The sequence below is a fragment of the Rhinoderma darwinii genome, chromosome 1, assembly GCF_050947455.1.
Source record: "Rhinoderma darwinii isolate aRhiDar2 chromosome 1, aRhiDar2.hap1, whole genome shotgun sequence".
In the NCBI taxonomy this organism is placed as follows: Eukaryota; Metazoa; Chordata; class Amphibia; order Anura; family Rhinodermatidae; genus Rhinoderma; species Rhinoderma darwinii.
Genome location: NC_134687.1, coordinates 285745242 through 285765879, shown reverse-complemented (window position 1 = coordinate 285765879; position 20638 = coordinate 285745242). Strand labels below are relative to the sequence as shown.

The following is a 20638-nucleotide window of genomic DNA, read 5'->3' as shown; positions in this document are numbered from 1 at the left end:
TCTTTATTTCACTTTGATGACTGATTTTACTAGTCCCACTAGGGGACTTTACTATGTGATCTTCAGATCGCTGCTATAATGCTCTGGTATACTTCGTATACCAGAGCATTATTGCCTGTCAGTGTAAATCTGACAGGCAATCTGTTAGGACGTGCCTCCGGCGCGTCCTAACAGGAATATGTCCAGGGCAGACCTGGGGGCTTTTATCAGGCCCCCGGCTGCCATGACACCCCATCGGAGACCCGCGATTTCATTCGCGGGCCGCCGATGGGTGACAGAGGGAGCGCACTCCCTCTGTAAACAAAGTTAAATGCTGCGGTCGCTATTGACGGCGGCATTTAACGGGTTAAACGGCCGCGATCGAAGTAAACTTCGATCGCGGGCGTTGGAGCAGGAGCTCAGCTGTCATCAGACAGCAGAGCCCCGGCTCCTGCCTGCACGGGAGACCCGTGCAGGACTTAGACTAGGCTGACGTGAAAAGGCGTCAGCCTAGCCTAAAGCCCATTAGTGACCGACGTAAAAAGGCGTATTAGTGGTCACTAAGGGGTTAAGGTCCAAAATAGGCTGGTCATTAAGGGGTTAAGGAATGCAATGTTTATTTCTAATTATGTGATCACTAAAATGTCAATAGAATAGATCCAGTCCACATACAGAAAAAAAAAAAGTTATAAAATGCACCCAAAATCAAATATCTACATCCTCTGTGCTATAGTATCTTAAAGTGTAGTTATACCTAATATGGTATGAAGAAATAGTAGCACAACAGCCAGTCACCCCAACCAACTCCTCTATGACAGCTCACGTAGCAAATGCACACACCAAATGGTCTAACATATAGAAGGGAGCTTGGCTTCTAAGAACGTAGTTAAAAAAAAAACTACTTATAAATACTGTGCTTTAAATTATCCACAAGTTTTTAATCATAAATAATCTAAAAATATACCTTTTATGAGAAGACCAGATGCCAGGCGGACATCTCTTCATGCTAAACATATACACAGCAGCTTCAGCAGTGGTAAAAAGGCGGCAGAAGCACAGGAAGGAACATACCACAACAGCGGACGCGGCTCGTCCATCCTAAAACACAAAGATTTAGTATAGAACTGGACACTGTATATCTCCTTGGCAAATCAAAAGTTATAACAAAAAAAAGAAAGAATTGTTGTGAGGGACTGTCCAGCATATTCATGAGGTGACAATCCCAACCCCTGATTGACCGGTTTTCCCGCTATTACTGTCCATAGGGAGAAAACGGTCAATGAGCAGTGGGAGGGTGGGGTTAGACACCGTATGTCTTTGGCAGGCACAAAGTACACCTCATCTACGCAACACTTATAACGCTAATTTCAGTGTCTCTGCCACAAAAAGGTGGTGACAGCTGCGACATCTGTATGAAAAAAAAGCATTGTGGATTATTATTATTATTATTATTGTCGGAAGAATGCTGAATTCAAGGGGATAGAACTTCTTTATTTATGCAGAATTTTACACTGGTTGCAATACTAGACTGACTAAAGTGCCATACTTTCTTCTACTGTACCTGGCTTATATTGATTGACCGTTCTTTAAGATCGAGCACAATACGTCCGGTATGGATACCAGAGTGAATACAGACAGCAATATGGAAATTGCAGGAGGCTCTCAAGAATTCGCTTTTAAAGCCGGAAGGGAGGACGCAGATGCATTTTTTTTCACTTTGTAACTCGAGTGAGGAATTACAAGTAATAAGCACTAAAACCCTTCATGGCAGAATCCATCAACTCTCTGAGAAGGAAGTGCGTCTTTTCTAGACTATAAACTCGCTACAATCATATATTTCCTGTAACCGAGCCCCTAGGGGCCTGAGAGCCTTTAAGCAAGCTTCTCTTTATCAAGACGATATGGTCTTCCAGGCAGAGTGGAAAGAAAAGCCCACTTAATCCACTCGCTGAATCTGGTGAAGATTATTCGAAAAAGAAACTAAAAAGGAGTATGAACAAATTACAACTGAGATTTGCAAAGCTAAACTGGAACTCAGAACCAGGCTTACTGCACAACAAATTAATGACTTCTTTAAGAAGTTAGAAGAAAAAAAAAAAAAAAAAAAGCTTATCCCCATCCAAGAAGATAAAAGAAAAGGAAAAAAAAGATAAATTCCTTAGAGATAAAGATTTTGATCTAGGAAAATTCTGATTGGGGTAACAAACGATCATTTTTGACAGAGTTATGACCTAGATTAGCTTTATGCTAATGAGTTTCTTAATGGACAACTGGGCGTGTTTTACTTTTTGGCCAAGTGGGCGTTGTTGAGAGAAGTGTATGACACTGACCAATCAGCATCATACACTTCTCCCCATTCATTTAAGCTGCAGATAGCGATATAGCTATATCGCTATGTGCAGCCTCATATACACACACTATAACATTACTGCAGTGTCCGGACAATGAATATACATTACCTCCAGCCAGGACGTTGTGTGTATTCAGAATCCTGACCACTTCTGTAGCGTCTCTGATTTACAGCACAGCACAACGAGATCTCGCTGTGAATGACAAGCGAGACTACGCCTGCTATGCTGTAAACCACAGAGACGCTACAGAAGTGGTCAGGATTCCTAATACACATCACGTCCTGGCTGGAGGTAATGTATATTCATTGTCAGGACACTGCAGTAATGTTAGTGTTTGTGTATGTGGCTGCACATAGCGATATAGCTATATCGTTATGTGCAGAGTAAATGAATGGAGAGAAGTGTAGGACGCTGATTGGTCAGCGTCATACACTTCTCTCCACAACGCCCAATTGGTCAAGAAGTAAAACACGCCCAGTTAGTCATTAAGAAACTCTAAATAAAAAACCACTGCTGTTATCTACATTACAGCGCCAATCACTTCATGTACAATATAGGCCACTTATAATGTGGTGACAGAGCCTCTTTAATTTGTATAAAACACTAATTTACCAACAGATAACTCCAACATTAGAAAGGAATGTGAAATACCATGTCAGGTGGACCGGTTAGGCTTCAGTGTAAATGAGAATTTATCAGAGCCCGAAAAAGTTTGCCTTCATCTGGGGGGTTCTCAAGTAATGTTTGAAGGTATCGAGATTAGGCACAAAACTACTGGAATTTAACATTTTAAGGGTGTAACAACCTCTACTTTTTGACCCCCTATAGCGTCAGGCAGCAGTCTAGATCTCTTCTCCTCAGCTGTAAAAAATGAGGTGGAGTCGATCCTATATAAAAAACAACTAATATCAAAAAAGGGGAAAGGGCACTGATCTCATTGAAAAAAAATGGATAACGTTATAATAAAGAAGGCACATAAGGGTGGTACTACAGTCCTCATGACTAAAGAATGCTACCTCTTTGAAGCCTTTAGACAACTGTCCGACACAAACACTTATTCAAAATTAAAAGATGTAAATTTCAGATAAAATTACAATCCTTTTTAAGGAAAAATTTAGAAAATGGCTGTTGGTCACGGGAAACGGCCAAAAAAAAAAAAAGAAGTTATATCCGGAGTTTCCTTCTAAACCAACATGGTATTTTTTACCTAAAATACATAAAACACACAATAATCCAGCGGGCCGCCTGATTGTCTCAGGAGCCCCTTTCTAAATCTATATCGATTGGCTTTTAAAAGCCATCCCTGCAAAAAATTCCAGCCTACTTAAAAGATACTAATGATTTCCTTAAGAATTTTACTTGGGAAGATAATTTCTATTTGACCTCTATTGACATTGAGAGCCTTTATACTAGAATGCCTCACGACACGGGTGTTGAAACAGTTAGAAAGGTTCTCTCCAACAATGAAGAGTGAAAACTACACTACCTTTGTCTGTGATGCACTTAATTTCATTCTGCCTCATAATGCCTTTAAGTTTCATGATACTTGGTACATACAAAATAATGGTACTGCTATATGGGTACTCCCGACTGGCACTTCTGGTAATATTTTTCTATGGGTCTTTGAAGATGGGTAAATCACCACCCACTTAAATCCTTTCCTGATCAAATTACTTCTAGGATTCGTAGACAATATTTTTATGGTCTGGTCCAGTACAGAAATAGATTTTAACTATTTTGTTGATTATCTGAGTGACACCAACGAGATTAATAGTAGGTTCACGTCTACGATATGATAGTTTTCACCCTCATGTCGTCAAGAGAGCAGTTTGATACGGTCAATTTATAAGATTAAGACGGATAAATGATACTGATGAATCATTCATCAAACAGGCGAATAACCGAATGTATATTCATTGTCCGAACACTTGATTAACGTGTGTGTGTGTGTGTGTGTGTGTGTGTGTGTGTGTGTGTGTGTGTGTGTGTGTGTGTATGTGCACATCATGTTCTAGTAAGAACACAATGCTGCTGTGTAAATGAATGGAGAGAAGTGTATGATGCTGATTGTTCAGCGTCATGCACTTCTCTCCACAACTCCCACTTGGTCAAAAAGTAAAACACGCCCAGTTGTCCATTAAGAAACTCATTAGCATAAAGCTAATATAGGTCATAACTCCATCAAAAATGATATTTTTATACTGCTGTTATCTACATTACAGCACCGATCACATCATGTACAATATAGGCCACTTATAATGTGGTGACAGAGCCTCTTTAAATAATATTAAAAAAATAGATTTTTAGACATTGGCACCTCATTGAAGGGGATTCTAGCTTGAGAAATGTAGCCCTAAAAAAACCTTAACCGCCTTCACACGAAGTAAAACAAAAAAAGATGAGCTGGTCCGTAGTAAGTTCTCTGAACCGAAGGACAATTGGCTTGAAACACTAATCGCAAAAGGGAACTATCGTTGCGGAAATTGCACCCATTGCAAATTTAACCTCCAAGCTAAAACTTAGAATTTTGAAGGTATTATACAAAAAGTACAACAGCTCATCAGTTGTAAGACTCAATTTGTTGTGTATATCATTTTCTGTCCTTGTGGCCGTTTTTATATAGGAAAAACCGTTAGATGCTTGTATGTCAGATTTAGAGAGCATTGTAAAGAGATTATAACAGGAGAAGGAGCTCAGAGATTAATCGATCATATGAGAAATGCTCATAGAGGAGATTTCTCCTCTCTCAGGTTTTCAGGTATTGAGCAAGTCCAAATTCCAGTAAATGAAGGTTATAGACATAAGATTCTACTTAGAAAAGAAGCAGGATGGATTATACGTTCTAATGCGATGGGACCTGCCGGTTTAAATGCCAAAAAGGAAATGGCAGTTGTTTTGTAATAGTTTTTGTGCTTATTTTATGGTGTTTAAATTTGCTAAATATTTAGATATGTTTTGCATTTTAATTTCACTTGTATGTGTAACAGTGTACCCCCACGCTCTGTAAAGGGACAGTGAACGGATTATAAACCAAAAAAAGGTAATTCACCTTGGGTTCTACCAAATAGGTTAGTACTGTTCATATATCACTGCCCCATGTTTATCTAGGTATTTTGGGTCTTCTTACCTTCGAGTATGCGTTGTAATTTATGCGATGCTAAGTAATCACACAAAAAAGGGGCTAGATTCAGCCCTCGTCTCCCTGACCCCCAACATTGTCATATGACGCATTTGTGGGCAGGGATTGCAGAGTTTCCCTATTCCTTAGCTCCACCCCCCAAAAAAACTTCAAGCTATATATTATAGCATTGACTTCCACACAGCCGTAATAGAGATGCTCTCTCTCTAACGGCATTGCTGACGTAATCAAGTCATGACGTGGGATTTTGAGTGCCTGTCTTGCCAGGACGAAATTAGAATTTTTCTCCTCTCTAGATTGGTTAGCATAAAGGGGTGTGTAAAAAGGGGTCGTTCACTGTTGCTACACGCGTTACTAAGGAAGTTCAGCTGATGGCAGTATAAAAGAACGCCGCCAGCAATAGTTTTCTAGGTCAGAAGAAGCGCTACTCTTAGCGCAAAACAGGCTGTAACCTGCCATGCAATCTGCTATTTCCTCTCTTGAACGCTTTTAACTTTTTGCTGGATGCCACAATAAAAGGAAGAAATACAACCACATGGGCGAGTGCCGTAATTTCACTTTCCTCACATAAAAAAAAAAAGACTGCTTTCCCTGTTTTTTACGGAGCACTGCCCAAGGTTTCGATAAGAAACTCCGGTTTCATTTGTTCTACATATCTGTTCCCTACCTCAAAGTCAGACTAGTAGTGCCAACTTTCTTCTACTGTACCTGGTTTACACTGGTAGCAATACTAAGGGATCCGTGAAATAAAGGCAGCAGCTTGTTGCCCTGCCTGTGACTGCTGTGAAGCACCGTTTTATCTGTTAGGGGATATTGTTGCAAACTATATATGCATATCATGCCACACAGGGAACATGGATGTATAGTCCTAGTCTAAAGCAGGAAAGAAGAAGATCTACTTACAAGACAGTGTACAATGCAAACATTTTTGGGATTTTGTTTCAGCCACAAGTGCATATTTTTACAGATGCTGTAGAGGTTCATGAGATTTGGGGCACGCCTTCCAGGCCAACCACAATCAGAAACCTGTGCAAAGGAAACATGTAATGCAAAAAAAATAATTTTAAAACAAAATACTTTTTTTTATTTTTAGAGCAAGTTTAGTTTTCCATTTTGTTAGCGCTAATAACACAAACATTCCTGACATAAAACGACAAAACCCCCACCCCTCCCACTTGAGACCGCCACATTAACTTATATCAGGCAACAGTGTCACTAGACATGCATTTCAACAGCACATTAGCAATTTACATACTTAAAGGTGTTACCCGGTTTAAGAAATTAATGTTCTCTTTTGTATAATTAAAAAAAAGTTAAACTATTTTCCAATATACTTTCTGTAATAATTCCTCACATCTCTACTTGTCGTTATTCAGAAGTAACATTCATTGTGTATACTACAATGGAAACAATTCTGTCCATGGGATCATTAAAAGACACAGCCCTGATACACATACTGGAACCACAAGGAGCCATGCATCTGTCTGTACATTACTACAGACAGAGCTTTATCCACTAGAAGTAAAAACAATGAAAGCTCCTACTGAACAACCACCAGAGACCTTAAACCGTAAGGAATACAGAACTTATATTGGAAAATTGCATATCAATTAAAAAATAAAATTTTCTGAGAGTGAATAACCCCTTTAAATTCTAAATATACAACAGCACAGGACACCCAAAAGGGTGGTGGTGTAGACATATAGAACCTTTGCCCATTGATGAATAAAAATAAATGATATATATATATACACACACACACACACATACATACATACATACATATACACATACACATACACACCTACAACATTATCCCTGAGCAGCATAATTAATCATTGTACTATGCGCAAAAAAAAAAATGTTGGCCCATTCCACAGGCACTAAGCTAGTCAGTTTGTACATAATCAGTAGGAAAAGCAGTACTCAAAGTAATAAAAATATATCAGAACCAGGGAAGAAAACCATGTCCAATGGACACCCTTCATAACAAAATAGGATGGGAGCTTAGGGATACCCCAGTGTCTCTATCCCTCAGTGAGACGATCGGGAAAAAAAATTAGTGTATTTTGAGTACTCGAGAATAAAATCCTTTTCTTGTCCAGTCCATTAAGGGAAACACTGTGGGACAGCCTAAAGAAGTCCACATGGGTAAGAACCGAAGAAGAAGGGACGAAAGTATCTACTCCACAGATGCCTGCAATACCATGCGACCGAGGGAAGCTTCTGCGGACACAAAAGTGTACACTCTGTAGAACTACTTTTAGTAGATGAACAGGTAGCCTCCTTGCACAGCTGAAGTACAGAAGCTTGATGACAGACTAGGAAGCACACACAAACCGCCCTAGTGCAATGGGCCATGATCTGGAATAGGGGTTCCTTTCTCTTTAACTGGTAGACCTTGCCAATAGCTAGCCAGCGCAATCGCGCGATTGTAGCCTTTTAGGCTACCAAAACCTTCCTCTGACCCTCCAGAACCACGAACCAGTAGATGGATTTGCAGAAGAGTAGGTTTACGAAAGATTGACCCGCAAGGCAGAATACCGCCAAATTGTGAGGAGAGCATTCCTTTAGATGGACCCGAGACATGCAGAAGGACAGCAGAACGATACCCTCGTGAAGGTGAAAGGACACCACTTTTGTCAAAAAGGAGGTCAGAGTGTGGAGCACCACCTCATCCTGATGGAGGGCAATTAAATACGGCGGTTGACAAGCCGGGGCTGTCAGCTCAGAGACCCGTTCAAATCGAGGACACAGCCAGAAGAACAGAAAAGATGAGATCTCACAAAGAGGTTCAAACGGATAAGACTCAATGGTAGAAACGAAAGTGAGATTCCAAAATGAAGAAAAGGGCCAATAGTAAGGCATAACATGGGCAACCTACTGTAAGAAAGTCCAAACATCGGTTCAGAGAAATTTGTCCTTTTTTAGAGAGCGGGCGGCAAGACCACGATCCAACCCTTCCTGGAGGAACGCCAGAAGCGGGGAAAGGAGAAAACCAAAAGGGAGGAATATGCCCATCCTCAGACAACCACAAATAGATTTCCCAAGTGCAGTGATAAACACAAGCTGTAGAGGGCTACTGAGCCTTCAACATGGTGTGGACCACCCGCTGCGATAAGCAAAGAGTCACGCCCTTAAAACGTAGCGCCAGGGAACATCTGCCAGTAGTGCCACCACGCTGGTGTTCCAACAATGGTGTGGTGCGACGGGGATTCCTTGAATCTCGCCCGTGATCTTCCTGTGGAGCCTAAGAGGAGGAATAGGGGAATACAAGTATATTAGGGTGAAGTGATCCCATGGGGTCACCAGAGCCCCAACTGCTTATGTCTCCGGATCCCTAGACATAAGATAGGAAATGGAATAGGAAATGAAGAACTTAGCAATTGAGTCGAAACGCCAGCAAGCAGACCTTGAACAAAAAATTTGTTCTAACACCTTTGTGATGAAGGGTTAATTTCCCTGGGCCGACCTGTTCGTGACTGATAGTCAGGGCACCTCCACAAACTCAAAGGCGGCCAGGATCCCCTGGGAGAAGAGCCACCACAGGAGAGGCCATCGGAGGGTCAAGTAGTATTTGGCAGTCCAGAGAGCGCTTCCAACAAGAGAGGATCACCCTCTGAAGTGGATGTGTGTGAAACTGGGCAAAGGGAATGGCTTTGATGGAAGCCACCATGCTGCCCAGAACCATCATACAAAAGCGGAGATAGGTGGGAATGCCCTGCCACAGAGTGGATCCTTTCTCCGGAGGGACACCTGAGCCGATCCAATATCGAATATCATTCCCCAAGAAAATAAAAGTCTCCTACAAGGAGTCAGACAGTACTTGGACTGCCGGACAATGCATCCGAAGCGAGTCAGGGTATCCAGAGCGATTTGTAGACTGGCCAGATTGTCCTCCCATGATGGGGCCAAGATCTGAAATTCCCCTAGAACAAAGATGCCAGTTGCGGTGAGGTGAGACACCCATTTGGCTAGTGGACGACAAAGGAGCTTGTGCTCTAGTCCCACTTCTTCAGAATGGCAGTGAGACAACAGTGCTTAGAAACACTGAGCGCCCGCCAGACGTCTGCGGGAAGTAGGGGGCAGCGTGACCCGTTTCCACATTGGAAGGGAAAAAAAAAAAAAACGCATATAAATGGCAAAGGCAGCCTACTGTACCAGCAGGAGTTTCTACCTCCTACAGAGACCAAGCCAACACTGACTAGCTGTAAAAAGAGGTAAATAATTTAGGGGGGGGGGGGGGTACATTTTTATTTTTGTGTCATGCCTCCTAGTGGCAACAGCATATACCCTCGGTCTGTGTCTTTCCAATGAGACTAATGATAAAAGCCAGTTTTGCAGTAAGCACTAGTATATACGTATATGCCGGTAGTGAGGGAAGTTGGGAATCAACTAACGTTTGAGCCGCTAAATAAAGCATGTCGTATAGCACATAGCCCCCAGTAGATAATATCCCTCATTCCAGTCTAATAGTGTTATTCATTTTGGAAATACTTTCACTAACAGTAGGGGGATTTGGTTGTATCTAGTGGGTGGAAATAGGTTTCCTAGCCGGATAAAGTATCCTCTGTATACCTGGAGTGTTAATTTCCCTGCAGATCTGAGGATGTGCCAGTTGGGTCTGTTGTGAGAATTACGTAGATAAATTTAACAGTGTATACCATTCTTACAATATCTAACACCCCACTTCAATATGCACCAACTTCTATGCACTCCAGGTGAGCTTCCTCCATATCTCAGGCAGTTTGAATCTGCTATGATCCCTATTTTCCGAAGGAGGGAGGGGATTTTGTACACTGAACAAAATAAATATTGGAGAAAGGCGTTCGGCCTCACACAGGGAAAGTTTAGGTGTGGATTGTAAAGTGTTGTCCCATTGGTTATCAGTGATCGGCTCCAAATAATTTCCCCGTTTAATATTATCATTAGAAAAAGGACATTATGCATTGAATAGGTTTTTAATTAAATTTAGCTTCTACTAAAGGAATATTATATAACCCACAGCATAACCACAATAAAGGTCTGACGAAATGAACTCCAGCTGTGGTCCACCTGTTAAAAAAAAAAAAGTTAAAAATGGATATTGCAAATAAAATAGTTGAATCTACTGGACTGCTTTAGGTTATGCTCACACAGGTCTGATTTTCCACGCAAAACTCTGTAGCAAATCCAACCCAGGTACCGCAGGGAATTCAGTGTTCGGAATCATGTTTCATTTGGTGCATATTTTCCCATAGCAACGCATCCTTGCTCCCAGAGTTGGTCTCTCTGCATCCGGCCTGCTAGGATGACATTCTATCCCATGTGAGCGCTTCAGGCTGTGATTGGCTGTAGCGGTCACATGGGATGAAATGTCATCTCAGAAGGCCAGCAGAAGAGAGACCAGACGTTGCAGAAGTGAGGCGTCGTTATGGAAACGCCAGGGGAGTCAAGTATGGTCTTTTTTTCCTGCACGGAAATTTTCCATAGCGTGTGGATGAAATTCTTAAAATCTCAGCCACTTTGCTGTTACTGTATATGCTGCAGATTTTTCGCCTGCGGAAAAACAGCAGCAATTCCGGTGCATGTGAACATAGCCTAAGAGGACCATATGGAGAAAGAGGGGGCAACCCTATGGTTTAAAATGTTATTTCCTTCACAAAAAAGAGCAATAAGGAGAATAAAATAAATAAATAAAAAAAAAAAAAAAAAAAAAAGACAGCTGGAAATCAATGCAATTCCATAACCTATTCTTATACTGGATGCTGTAAGTAACGAATATCCACATTATCATCATCAAGTAAGTTTACCAGCCAGAAATTATTTTTATTATATTCATTGAATATGAGGTCTTTCTGTGAGGTTCTAAAACGGGCAGACTATATATCTACCAAGTCAAGTCAAATATAGGGAAATGCGCCACAGCCCCTTTGTTTTAGCGATTGTGGGGGTTCCAGCTGTTAGACCTCCACTGATTTATGTTCTGAATACGATCATGGTCCAATACAGACAAGATAATATGTTTAGTACAACTTACCCGGTTATGAAACCTGGAAGGTCGGTATTTCTTCAAACATAAATTATAAACAGCATAAGTCCCAGGATGCTTTGCATCCAGATACAAACGGACATCTTCAATGTTATTTTTTAAGGCAGATTCCACACCTTCAGCAGGAAAGGACATCACTAGAACATAAAAAACGCAAGAGCAATTGTATTGAAGTAGTATAAAAAAAACAAAAAAAAACGGAAATTGGTTCTATGGGAGTTCTGGAAAGAGTGTAGCTCAGCAAGCGCGGCTGTTTCTGGAATCCCGCGCTACCCTACACGGATTCCCTGCCTGGATGCGCCAACCAGCCAGGCGAGACGGAGCCGGGGAACCACTGTTCAGGAGATAGGTGCGGGACTAAGGAAGTGAGACACGCATCTTTCAGACATTTACTGCATATCCTGTGAATAAGCTATTAATGTCTGTCATTAGACAACCCCTTTAAGCTTAGAGCTGGATGACACCGAGAGAGAAGACTTCCTAATAAGTATGGAGACAATATTCTAGACTTCTCCTAGACAAATGGAGATTTAACAAGTCTTGCAAAAAAAAAAAAGTGGAGGTGTTACCCAAAAACAAACAATTAAAGAGGCTCTGTCCCCACATTATAAGTGCCCTATCTCTCCTACATAGTCCGATCGGCGCTGTAATGTAATTTTATTTTGAAAAACTATTATTTTTGAGCAAGTTATGAGTAATTTTAGATTTATGCTAATTCGTTTCTTAATGCCCAACTGGGCGTGTTTTTACTTTTTGACCAACTGGGCGTTGTAAAGACGTATGACACTGACCAATCAGCGTCATACACTTCTCATTGTTCCAGCCCATTGTTACAGTGTGATTGTGCAGTGAAAGAAGCTGGGCTGGAATAATGAGAAGTGTATGACGCGGATTGGTCAGTGTCATACGTCTTTACAACGCCCAGTTGGTCAAAAAGTAAAAACACGCCCAGTTGGGCATTAAGAAATGAATTAGCATACATCTAAAATTGCTCATAACTTGCTCAAAAATGTTCGTTTTTCAAAATAAAAACCACTGTTATCTACATTACAGCGCCGATCACATTATGTAGGAGACAGGGCACTTATAATGTGGTGACAGAGCCTCTTTAAGTTGCTGCTTTCATTGACAAAACAAACCTGAAAAACAGAGCTGGAATCAGATTGTTTGCTTTCCACTAGTTTTGATCAATATCTCCCTCTGCAATTGTGGTAGCCCCATTAGGACAACCCCTTTCCACATGCCATGAGAGGGCATGTGGACGTTACGGAGGGGTGTGGGGGGTTCACACAGATGGCTCCTGTATTAGCTATAGTGCAGAGCTACTGTAAAGAAAGGCTCCTGCTCTGGATGACTGGTTCAAACAATGTATGACCTTTTTCCATTTGTTTGACTTGGCAGGGAAAACCAAGTCATCCACAGCTTTCCTCTACAAAATCAAGTGAACACCAAGGTCTGTAGCAGCGAGACACACAGTGATCACATGATTGCTACCTAGATAAAAATATAAATAGGAATTTTGATACTATTTGTCATACCTGCAATTCTAGAGGTGATATAAGATAAATCCAGATCTCCCTTTGCATAGCTGAAAAATACAAAAACAAAACTTTTAAACCAGTTAATATTTCATGGTTTTAATCATTTACAGCAAATGAGTGTTTTGTTTTTTTTTAACCTGGCCTATAACATTTAGGTGTTGATTCCATCTATACAGGCACTAGCAACAAGATAGTGGTCTGAGAAGTCTTTATGCATAAGGGTATGTTTACAAGAGTTGTTTTTTGTGGCATTTTTTTTCCCACAATCAAGGTAAACACAAAAAAAGCACAGCGGTTTTGCAAAATCAAAATTTTTTTTCTAAAAAAAATGTACGCAATTTTGCAGCGATCACCGAGATCGCAGCAAAAAAAACAAAAAACAACCACTCAGAACATATTCCAAAAGCGTCCATACGAGATAAAATGTTCTCTTTCTAAAGTCAATATAAATCAATAAGAAGATTGAGTGATAGCTGCCACGCTCTTTAATGGGTAAAACAAACCAACTATTTGAAGCTGTATTTATTTTTTTGGTGGCATGGGGGGGGGGGGGTAATGTAAATTTAAAAGCTGTTACCCGGGTTATTAAAATTGATGTCCTATCCTTAGGAGGGGGTCCGACTGTCGGCACTCCCGATCAGTTGTTTCAAGGGACAGTCTCTTCATTGTCCTTTCTGTTCGTACGAGCACACGTCATTACATTTGTAGCGAGTGCGCAAGGTATTGCACCACTGATGCATTCATGTGAACAGGACACTGGTGCAATATCTTGCACGGCCAGTACAAACGCACCTGACTCCCGTTTCGACTGGTGTGACTCCCTTTCTTGATATAGGAATAGGTCCCAGAGAAGGGACACGCATCTTTTAAACAGTTATGGCATATCCTGTAGATATGCAATGGCGGTCTAAGTTGGGAATACCACTTTAAAGGGAAAATAATGGGGGGGGGGGGGGATACATCAAAAAGCTTAGGCCAGTTTTCAGACGTAAAAAGTCTAAAAATTTGGCGCACACCCCCATACTTTACTTTTCTCGCTGCTTTCCAAGTGTGGTGAGAAAAATGGGCGAGGTTTAAGAAGAGGGGGTAGAGCCTCTGCCCGATCGACTGATTTATCGTAATTTACGCTAGCGGCTAGAGTAAGTTGTGGCTCGAAACTACCCCTGCTCATTAGCAGGCGCAGACGTGCAATTCTGTTGCGGACAGCCATAGTGTGCACATCTACTGACGTAGATTAGTTCAAGAATGGTGTTTGTGAACAGGGCCTAAGACTAGAATTTCAAAGTTCTTTGACACGTTTATTGCCGCGGAAACCTCGTCAGAAACCAGCCGAAATTGCCGCCCATTGTTTTCTATGGGAGGTGTTTTTTTCTGACGAGCAGAAAAAACGACATGCCCTATCTGGAGATGTTTTCTGCCTCAAAAACCCCATTGAAATCAATGGGAGATGGAAAAAAACGCTGCGAACGGCCGTTACTTTTTATGTCAAAGACCGCTCATGGTTTTTCTCTTTGCCTGTTGGAGATAGGCAAAAACAAAAACGCATTAAAAAGAACCTGTGGTGAAAAATTTTTTTGCCTGAAAAAAACTCAGTGTGAACATACCCTTAAAATATTCCCCCAATGTGTTTGTTAATTTTTATTTTTTGTAGCTATTTATTTATTTTTCTGAAGACTTTCCTTGGGGCGCCCATGTCAGAGACAAACACTTCCTACCTATATTGTCTATTTAACCACTTAAAGACGAGGCTAGTTTTACCAATACCAATTAGGTTTCTTTTTTAAATTACTTTAGAGGGAAAAAATGTTTTTTTTACGTTGTACATTATTTTTTTTAATTTTTTTTATTTTTTGTACATTACAAAAAACGTTGTGGTAAAGTGGGGCCTAAAGGCAGACCGTGGGAAAGGAGGTCGGATTGTCACTTTAGATGCCATGGTGCATCCGTGAGTAGGCTAACCAGGTCAGTGTACCAGGCCCTGTGCGGCCAGTCCGGCGCCACCAGGATTGAGGTACGCCCTCCACTTTGATACTCATGAGGACTCTGGTTAGCAGCAGAAGGAGAGGAAAAAGATACAGAAGAGAGAACCTCTACCAGGTGGTCGACTGCGATGACCTTGGGATCATGTGCCCTGGTCACGTAGACAAAACGCAAAGAGATATGTCAGGAGTTTTGGGGTCTGTGACGCTGTTGCCAAGCAGGCTTCGGTTTTAAAGATAGGCGCCTGTAGTTTATGGGACAGGTAGACTCTTGCCTAATCAGTGGGAGAAGGAACGCAGAGGAAAAGTTAGGAAAGGACTGAAACACTTGAGAACAGAGAGAAGGTTGTGGGCCTCAAGGACAGTTCTGAGGCAGGGCGGAATTCTTACCACCAGTAGACTCAGAAATATTTTCAAAATAGACTATTCTTAAAAACTTCAAATTGAAGAATAAGAAGATTAAAAAATTTTATTCCATGCCTCACCAGTGCTATAGTTTAGAGTTCCTCAACGTTTGTAAGCCAAGTACTGCCTACTCAAACAAGTTAAGCCAGAGCACCCCTTCAATACTATGATCATACACTGTCCTGCCTATTAAAAGCACATGTACCACAGGTTGCGAACTTTGACTCTCGATCAATAGAAAGGCAGAAAAACCACTGTCATGCAAAGCAGGGGCTGTCCTACTTTCGTATAGATATATATTTTTTCTTACATTAAATACAAGTAAAATGACATAAAACATAGCCTTTGACAAATATTTAAGCTTTCTTACTTGGTAACCGACTGTATAACCTTTGAAGAAGTGTCTTTAATATTACTAAAGAATCGTTCAGTGCCTCCCTTCAAAATGTCAAAAAACCCTCCAGAAGTCTGGTCGTCGTCTCCAGCAGTGACACCTGTTTAACGTAAATACTTAAATTCAAGTAAAACTGGAAGAAATGAAAGAAAATATGAAATACATAGGACCGTCATCTAGTCAGTTTGGCATAAAAAAGGCTATCGCGGTTATAAAAAATGATCCCCTTTTAACTGGATAGGGGATAACTGCTAGATCGGTGAGTGTTCCCCCCAGCTGAAAGTCCGCAGCCAGAGGAGTAGAATGAGAGGAGGTTGTGCATGCGCTACATTCAAAGTCTCTTGCACTGACAGAAACTGACAACCAATGTCTCTAATGACTGCTCGGTAACCTTTCCAGGCAGTGCTTACAACTAGATACACCATGGGGTTCAGTAATTCCTAGTACGCAAAGAGTTTAATTGCACCACATAAGTTGCCTTTGTACGTATCTGGTGATAGGATAAGTAATCAATTTGTCCACACGTCATAGTGATTTGAGGAGTAAAGACGGGGTAAGATTATTCACTTAATTTTTGTAAAGACCTTCAGGAAGGACAGTGGATATATAAACTTGAAGGCGATGGACAACTTTTGGGGCTATTTTTTTATGGAAATAAATGTATTTTGATATAAAAATCATCTAAAAGCTCAATTCCGAACAACTCAAAGGTAACCAACTTTGACTTGTTCAGAATAGAGGTTAGAGGTTTGTCAGCTCGTTCTACAGTGACTCATGCGCAGACTAGCTTTTTGTGGGATTCAGCAGCTTCTATGTGCGGTGATGGTGGATTCACAAGCTGTAGATTTTGTTGCAGAAGTTTCTACGACTAAAAATCAGTTCCATTCATCTGAATAGGATTGTTTCTGCAGCAAGCACATGGATTAGATGAATGGAATGGATTTTTAGTCGCAAAATCTGCCATGTGTTAATCCACCCTGATACATAGAAGCTGCAGAAGCTAAAGGGTCTTCTAGTTTAGTCTGGATTGCCCACTCTTGGCGGTTACAAGGCAAATGGAATGGTACAGTCAAAGCTGCTAGACTGCTATGCAGGAACCAAGGGATTTTTAAAATTTTTATTTTAACCAAGAGAAGACACCGCTGGAGAGAAACAAAAAGCGTAAAAACAAAATTTAAATTGTATTAAAAATGTATTTCGTTTTAGGTTTCCCACCCAATTTGGTCCAGTCTCTCTTTAACAAACCAACACGCAATATGTCACATTTTAGTCAATTTGGCCTTGAAAACAAGAAGTGAAGCGGATTTCCTTATTTTTCCTTATCAGTCCCTGTTTCGTGAACTTTGGAATGAGGATGGTATTTAAAAGAAATGTTATACAAACCTGAGGGCCCCTGGGGCTTTGAGCCTTGCTGTAACACATTGAAAGATGTCTGATTCACAGTATTGCCATATCCACCATTTTGTTCTAGAAGCTATAAACATTGAAATATTTGTTATGTTTTTTTACATTATCGAATAGACCTCTATAATGTATAGATCTGGAAAGTTAAATTCCAGATCAACAGTTCCTGCACTAGAACCCAATATACATGATATTGATAGAGAAGCAAGGGTGAATGAGAATATGTACCTCACAAAGATGCACGACTTAGGATAGAGTCTATGCATTTGACAAACACATTTTAGACCGTAATAACTAAAAACGACAATGAACTGTTCAGCAAACACAATGGTTTGTGAGAATACAAAAACTCAAAGTATTTTAACGAAGTAAGACCTTTATGTAATTTGGATATGCCTGCAACAGTATGGAGAGCACAAGCACCACAGATTTAACCTATACATTAACTGGGCACAAAAAAAATCCCTTTTAAATAAAGGCCATCAGTGCCATTAAATGCTCTTATAATACTTATTTACCTCAGTAATGGGAGATTTAGGATTCACATTTCTTGCAGCTGCAATATCCTGTAGATGACTGACCACTTCCGCAATAGACAGCCTTTCCTCAGGATTCACCTTTAACATGGATTCTATATACACCGGAAAAAAAAAACAAAAAAAAAACTCACTACGTTGGTTTAACATGTCAGTGTAGTCTATGACACACCTAATCCTAAAAGGTGGCGCCGCCCCCCCCCACACACACTTATCTTGACTCCACCATAAACACGGCTTGGCTTGCTAAACTTGCATGTTTATTTTAATAAAAAAAAAAAAGAGAAATAAGCTGATGTCAGACACATATGGTAGAAGGAACAAAGGAGGCTCCCATACACAAAGGGTCGTAAGCCAATCCAGCTAAAATCATTTATCTTATGTTATTGTGTATGGCCTGCTCGACACAATATAAACCTCTTGTTCTCATATTACTACTGTATCATATCTATACATTTATCTCAGAAGTGCAGAGCGTTCCGAGGGGAGGTTGACACATTCAGCACGCTAGCCGCATTTAAAAAGGCTCTGTCATCACATTATAAGTGGCCTATATTGTACATGATATGATTGGCGCTGTAATGTAGATTACAGCAGTGGTTTTTTATTTAGAAAAACAATCATTTTTGACGGAGTTATGACCTATATTAGCTTTATGCTAATGAGTTTCTTAATGAACAACTGGGCGTGTTTTACTTTTTCGCCAAGTGGGCGTTGTGGAGAGAAGTGTATGACACTGACCAATCAGTGACCAATCCATTCATTTACACTGCAGATAGCGATATAGCTATATCGCTATGTGCAGCCACATAAACACACTATAACGTTACTGTAGTGTCCTGATAATGAATATACACCTCCAGCCAGGACGTGATGTTTATTCAGAATCCTGACACTTCGCTAATACAATCCCGACACTAGAGAGAGATTACGATTTAACCTGTCATTTCAAACGAGATTGCGCTTGCCTTGCTGTAAATATCACATGGACGCTACAGAAGTGACAGGATTCTGAATACACATCACGTCCTGGCTGGAGGTGTATATTCATTATCAGGACACTACAGTAACGTTATAGTGTGTTTATGTGGCTGCACATAGCGATATAGCTATATCACTATGTGCAGTGTAAATGAATGGGGAGAAGAGTATGACGCTGATTGGTCACTGATTGGTCAGCGTTAAACACTCCTCTCCACAACGCCCACTTGGTCAAAAAGTAAAACACGCCCAGTTGTTCATTAAGAAACTCATTAGCATAAAGCGAAAATAGGTCATAACTTGGTCAAAAATGAGTTTTTCAAAATAAAAAACACTGCTGTAATCTACATAACAGCGCCGATCACATTATCTACAATATAGGCCACTTATAATGTGGTGACAGAGCCTCTTTAATGCATGGAACTATGTGACCAAGGCTATATTACATGGATTGATCTACTTGTTTGATTCAAATAGTAAAAGGGAATTGCACTATGGCGGGGCAAGGTTTAATAACCTCAAAATCCAGAGGAAAGTATTCATTGTTTGTGCAGCGCCACTTCACTATTGTAAAGAGTGGCTGTTTGTGTAATACGTGGGACATAAGTCCTTCAGGAGTGAAAAACACTTTTTGTAGCTGCTCTCCACTCTAAGTAATAAAAGAGGGTCCTGAACAGGGGACCCCCCTCTATTAAATCAGAATTCTTTAACAGGGTATTTAAAAGTACTGGTTTTCTGAACCAGATAACCCATTTAACCATTACTCTGCCAAAATAGAATCCCCTTTAGTTTGGGCGGGGGGGGGGGGGGGGGACAGGTCTATGGCTATATAAAATGTTAATACCGGGGCAAATATTTCTTGTGACAAGCCACAACGTATCAGATACTGGCCATTCAAATCTTACACGTGTCAGCACTAGATCTGCCTTGCACAGTAATTAGAATATCCAGGTTTTGTTAGCTCACTTACTAATCAGGCCATGAAAAACTAGGTATTTTGTGTCATCTTCTGGTATTGCATATTTCCCATTGACAATACGAAGCTTTGCTCCATCTTCAAATGGATGTTGCTTGAAGCACAATAAGTACAGAATACAGCCAAGAGCCTGAGGTAAGAGAGTATGACAATATGGAGACTCATTCAATGCTGGAAGTTTTCGTTAATATTGAGGTAAGAATAATTAAGACCAAAATAGCTAAGAAGGTGGTAAAATCGGACCACTGCTTGTAGCCATTCCTTACCAAGTGTATAATGAAGCTCAGATAACTAGTTAAAGAGGCTCTGTCACCAGATTTTGCAGCCCCTAACTGCTATTGCAGCAGATCGGCGCTGCAATGTAGATTACAGTAACGTTTTTATTTTTAAAAAACGAGCATTTTTGGCCAAGTTATGACCATTTTTGTATTTATGCAAATGAGGCTTGCAAAAGTCCAAGTGGGTGTGTTTAAAAGTAAAAGTCCAAGTGGGCGTGTATTATGTGCGTACATCGGGGCGTTTTTAATACTTTTACGAGCTGGGCGCTCTGACGAGAAGTATCATCCACTTCTCTTCAGAACGCCCAGCTTCTGGCAGTGCAGACACAGCGTGTTCTCGAGAGATCACGCTGTGACGTCACTCACAGGTCCTGCATCGTGTCAGACGAGCGAGGACACATCGGCACCAGAGGCTACAGTTGATTCTGCAGCAGCATCGGCGTTTGCAGGTAAGTCGATGTAGCTACTTACCTGCAAACGCCGATGCTGCTGCAGAATCATCTGTAGCCTCTGGTGCCGATGTGTCCCCGCTCGTCTGACACGATGCAGGACCTGTGAGTGACGTCACAGCGTGATCTCTCGAGAACACGCTGTGTCTGCACTGCCAGAAGCTGGGCGTTGTGAAGAGAAGTGGATGATACTTC

The 20638-nt window shown here is 40.9% G+C and overlaps 1 protein-coding gene across 2 annotated transcripts in view; it reads right to left on the bottom strand.

The window, feature by feature from the left end:
* The window catches only part of GAK (cyclin G associated kinase), a 155052-nt gene that overhangs the window by 95843 nt on the left and 38571 nt on the right, over nucleotides 1-20638 (bottom strand). For both annotated transcript variants that reach the window (XM_075864649.1, XM_075864648.1), the window contains exons 8-15: nucleotides 19711-19846; nucleotides 17742-17854; nucleotides 17203-17293; nucleotides 15796-15919; nucleotides 13039-13088; nucleotides 11489-11637; nucleotides 6373-6495; nucleotides 944-1077 (exon numbers count right to left, since the gene is read on the bottom strand). In XM_075864649.1, coding sequence (XP_075720764.1) covers nucleotides 944-1077; nucleotides 6373-6495; nucleotides 11489-11637; nucleotides 13039-13088; nucleotides 15796-15919; nucleotides 17203-17293; nucleotides 17742-17854; nucleotides 19711-19846 — 920 coding nt within the window. The remainder of the gene's footprint in view (nucleotides 1-943; nucleotides 1078-6372; nucleotides 6496-11488; nucleotides 11638-13038; nucleotides 13089-15795; nucleotides 15920-17202; nucleotides 17294-17741; nucleotides 17855-19710; nucleotides 19847-20638) is intronic.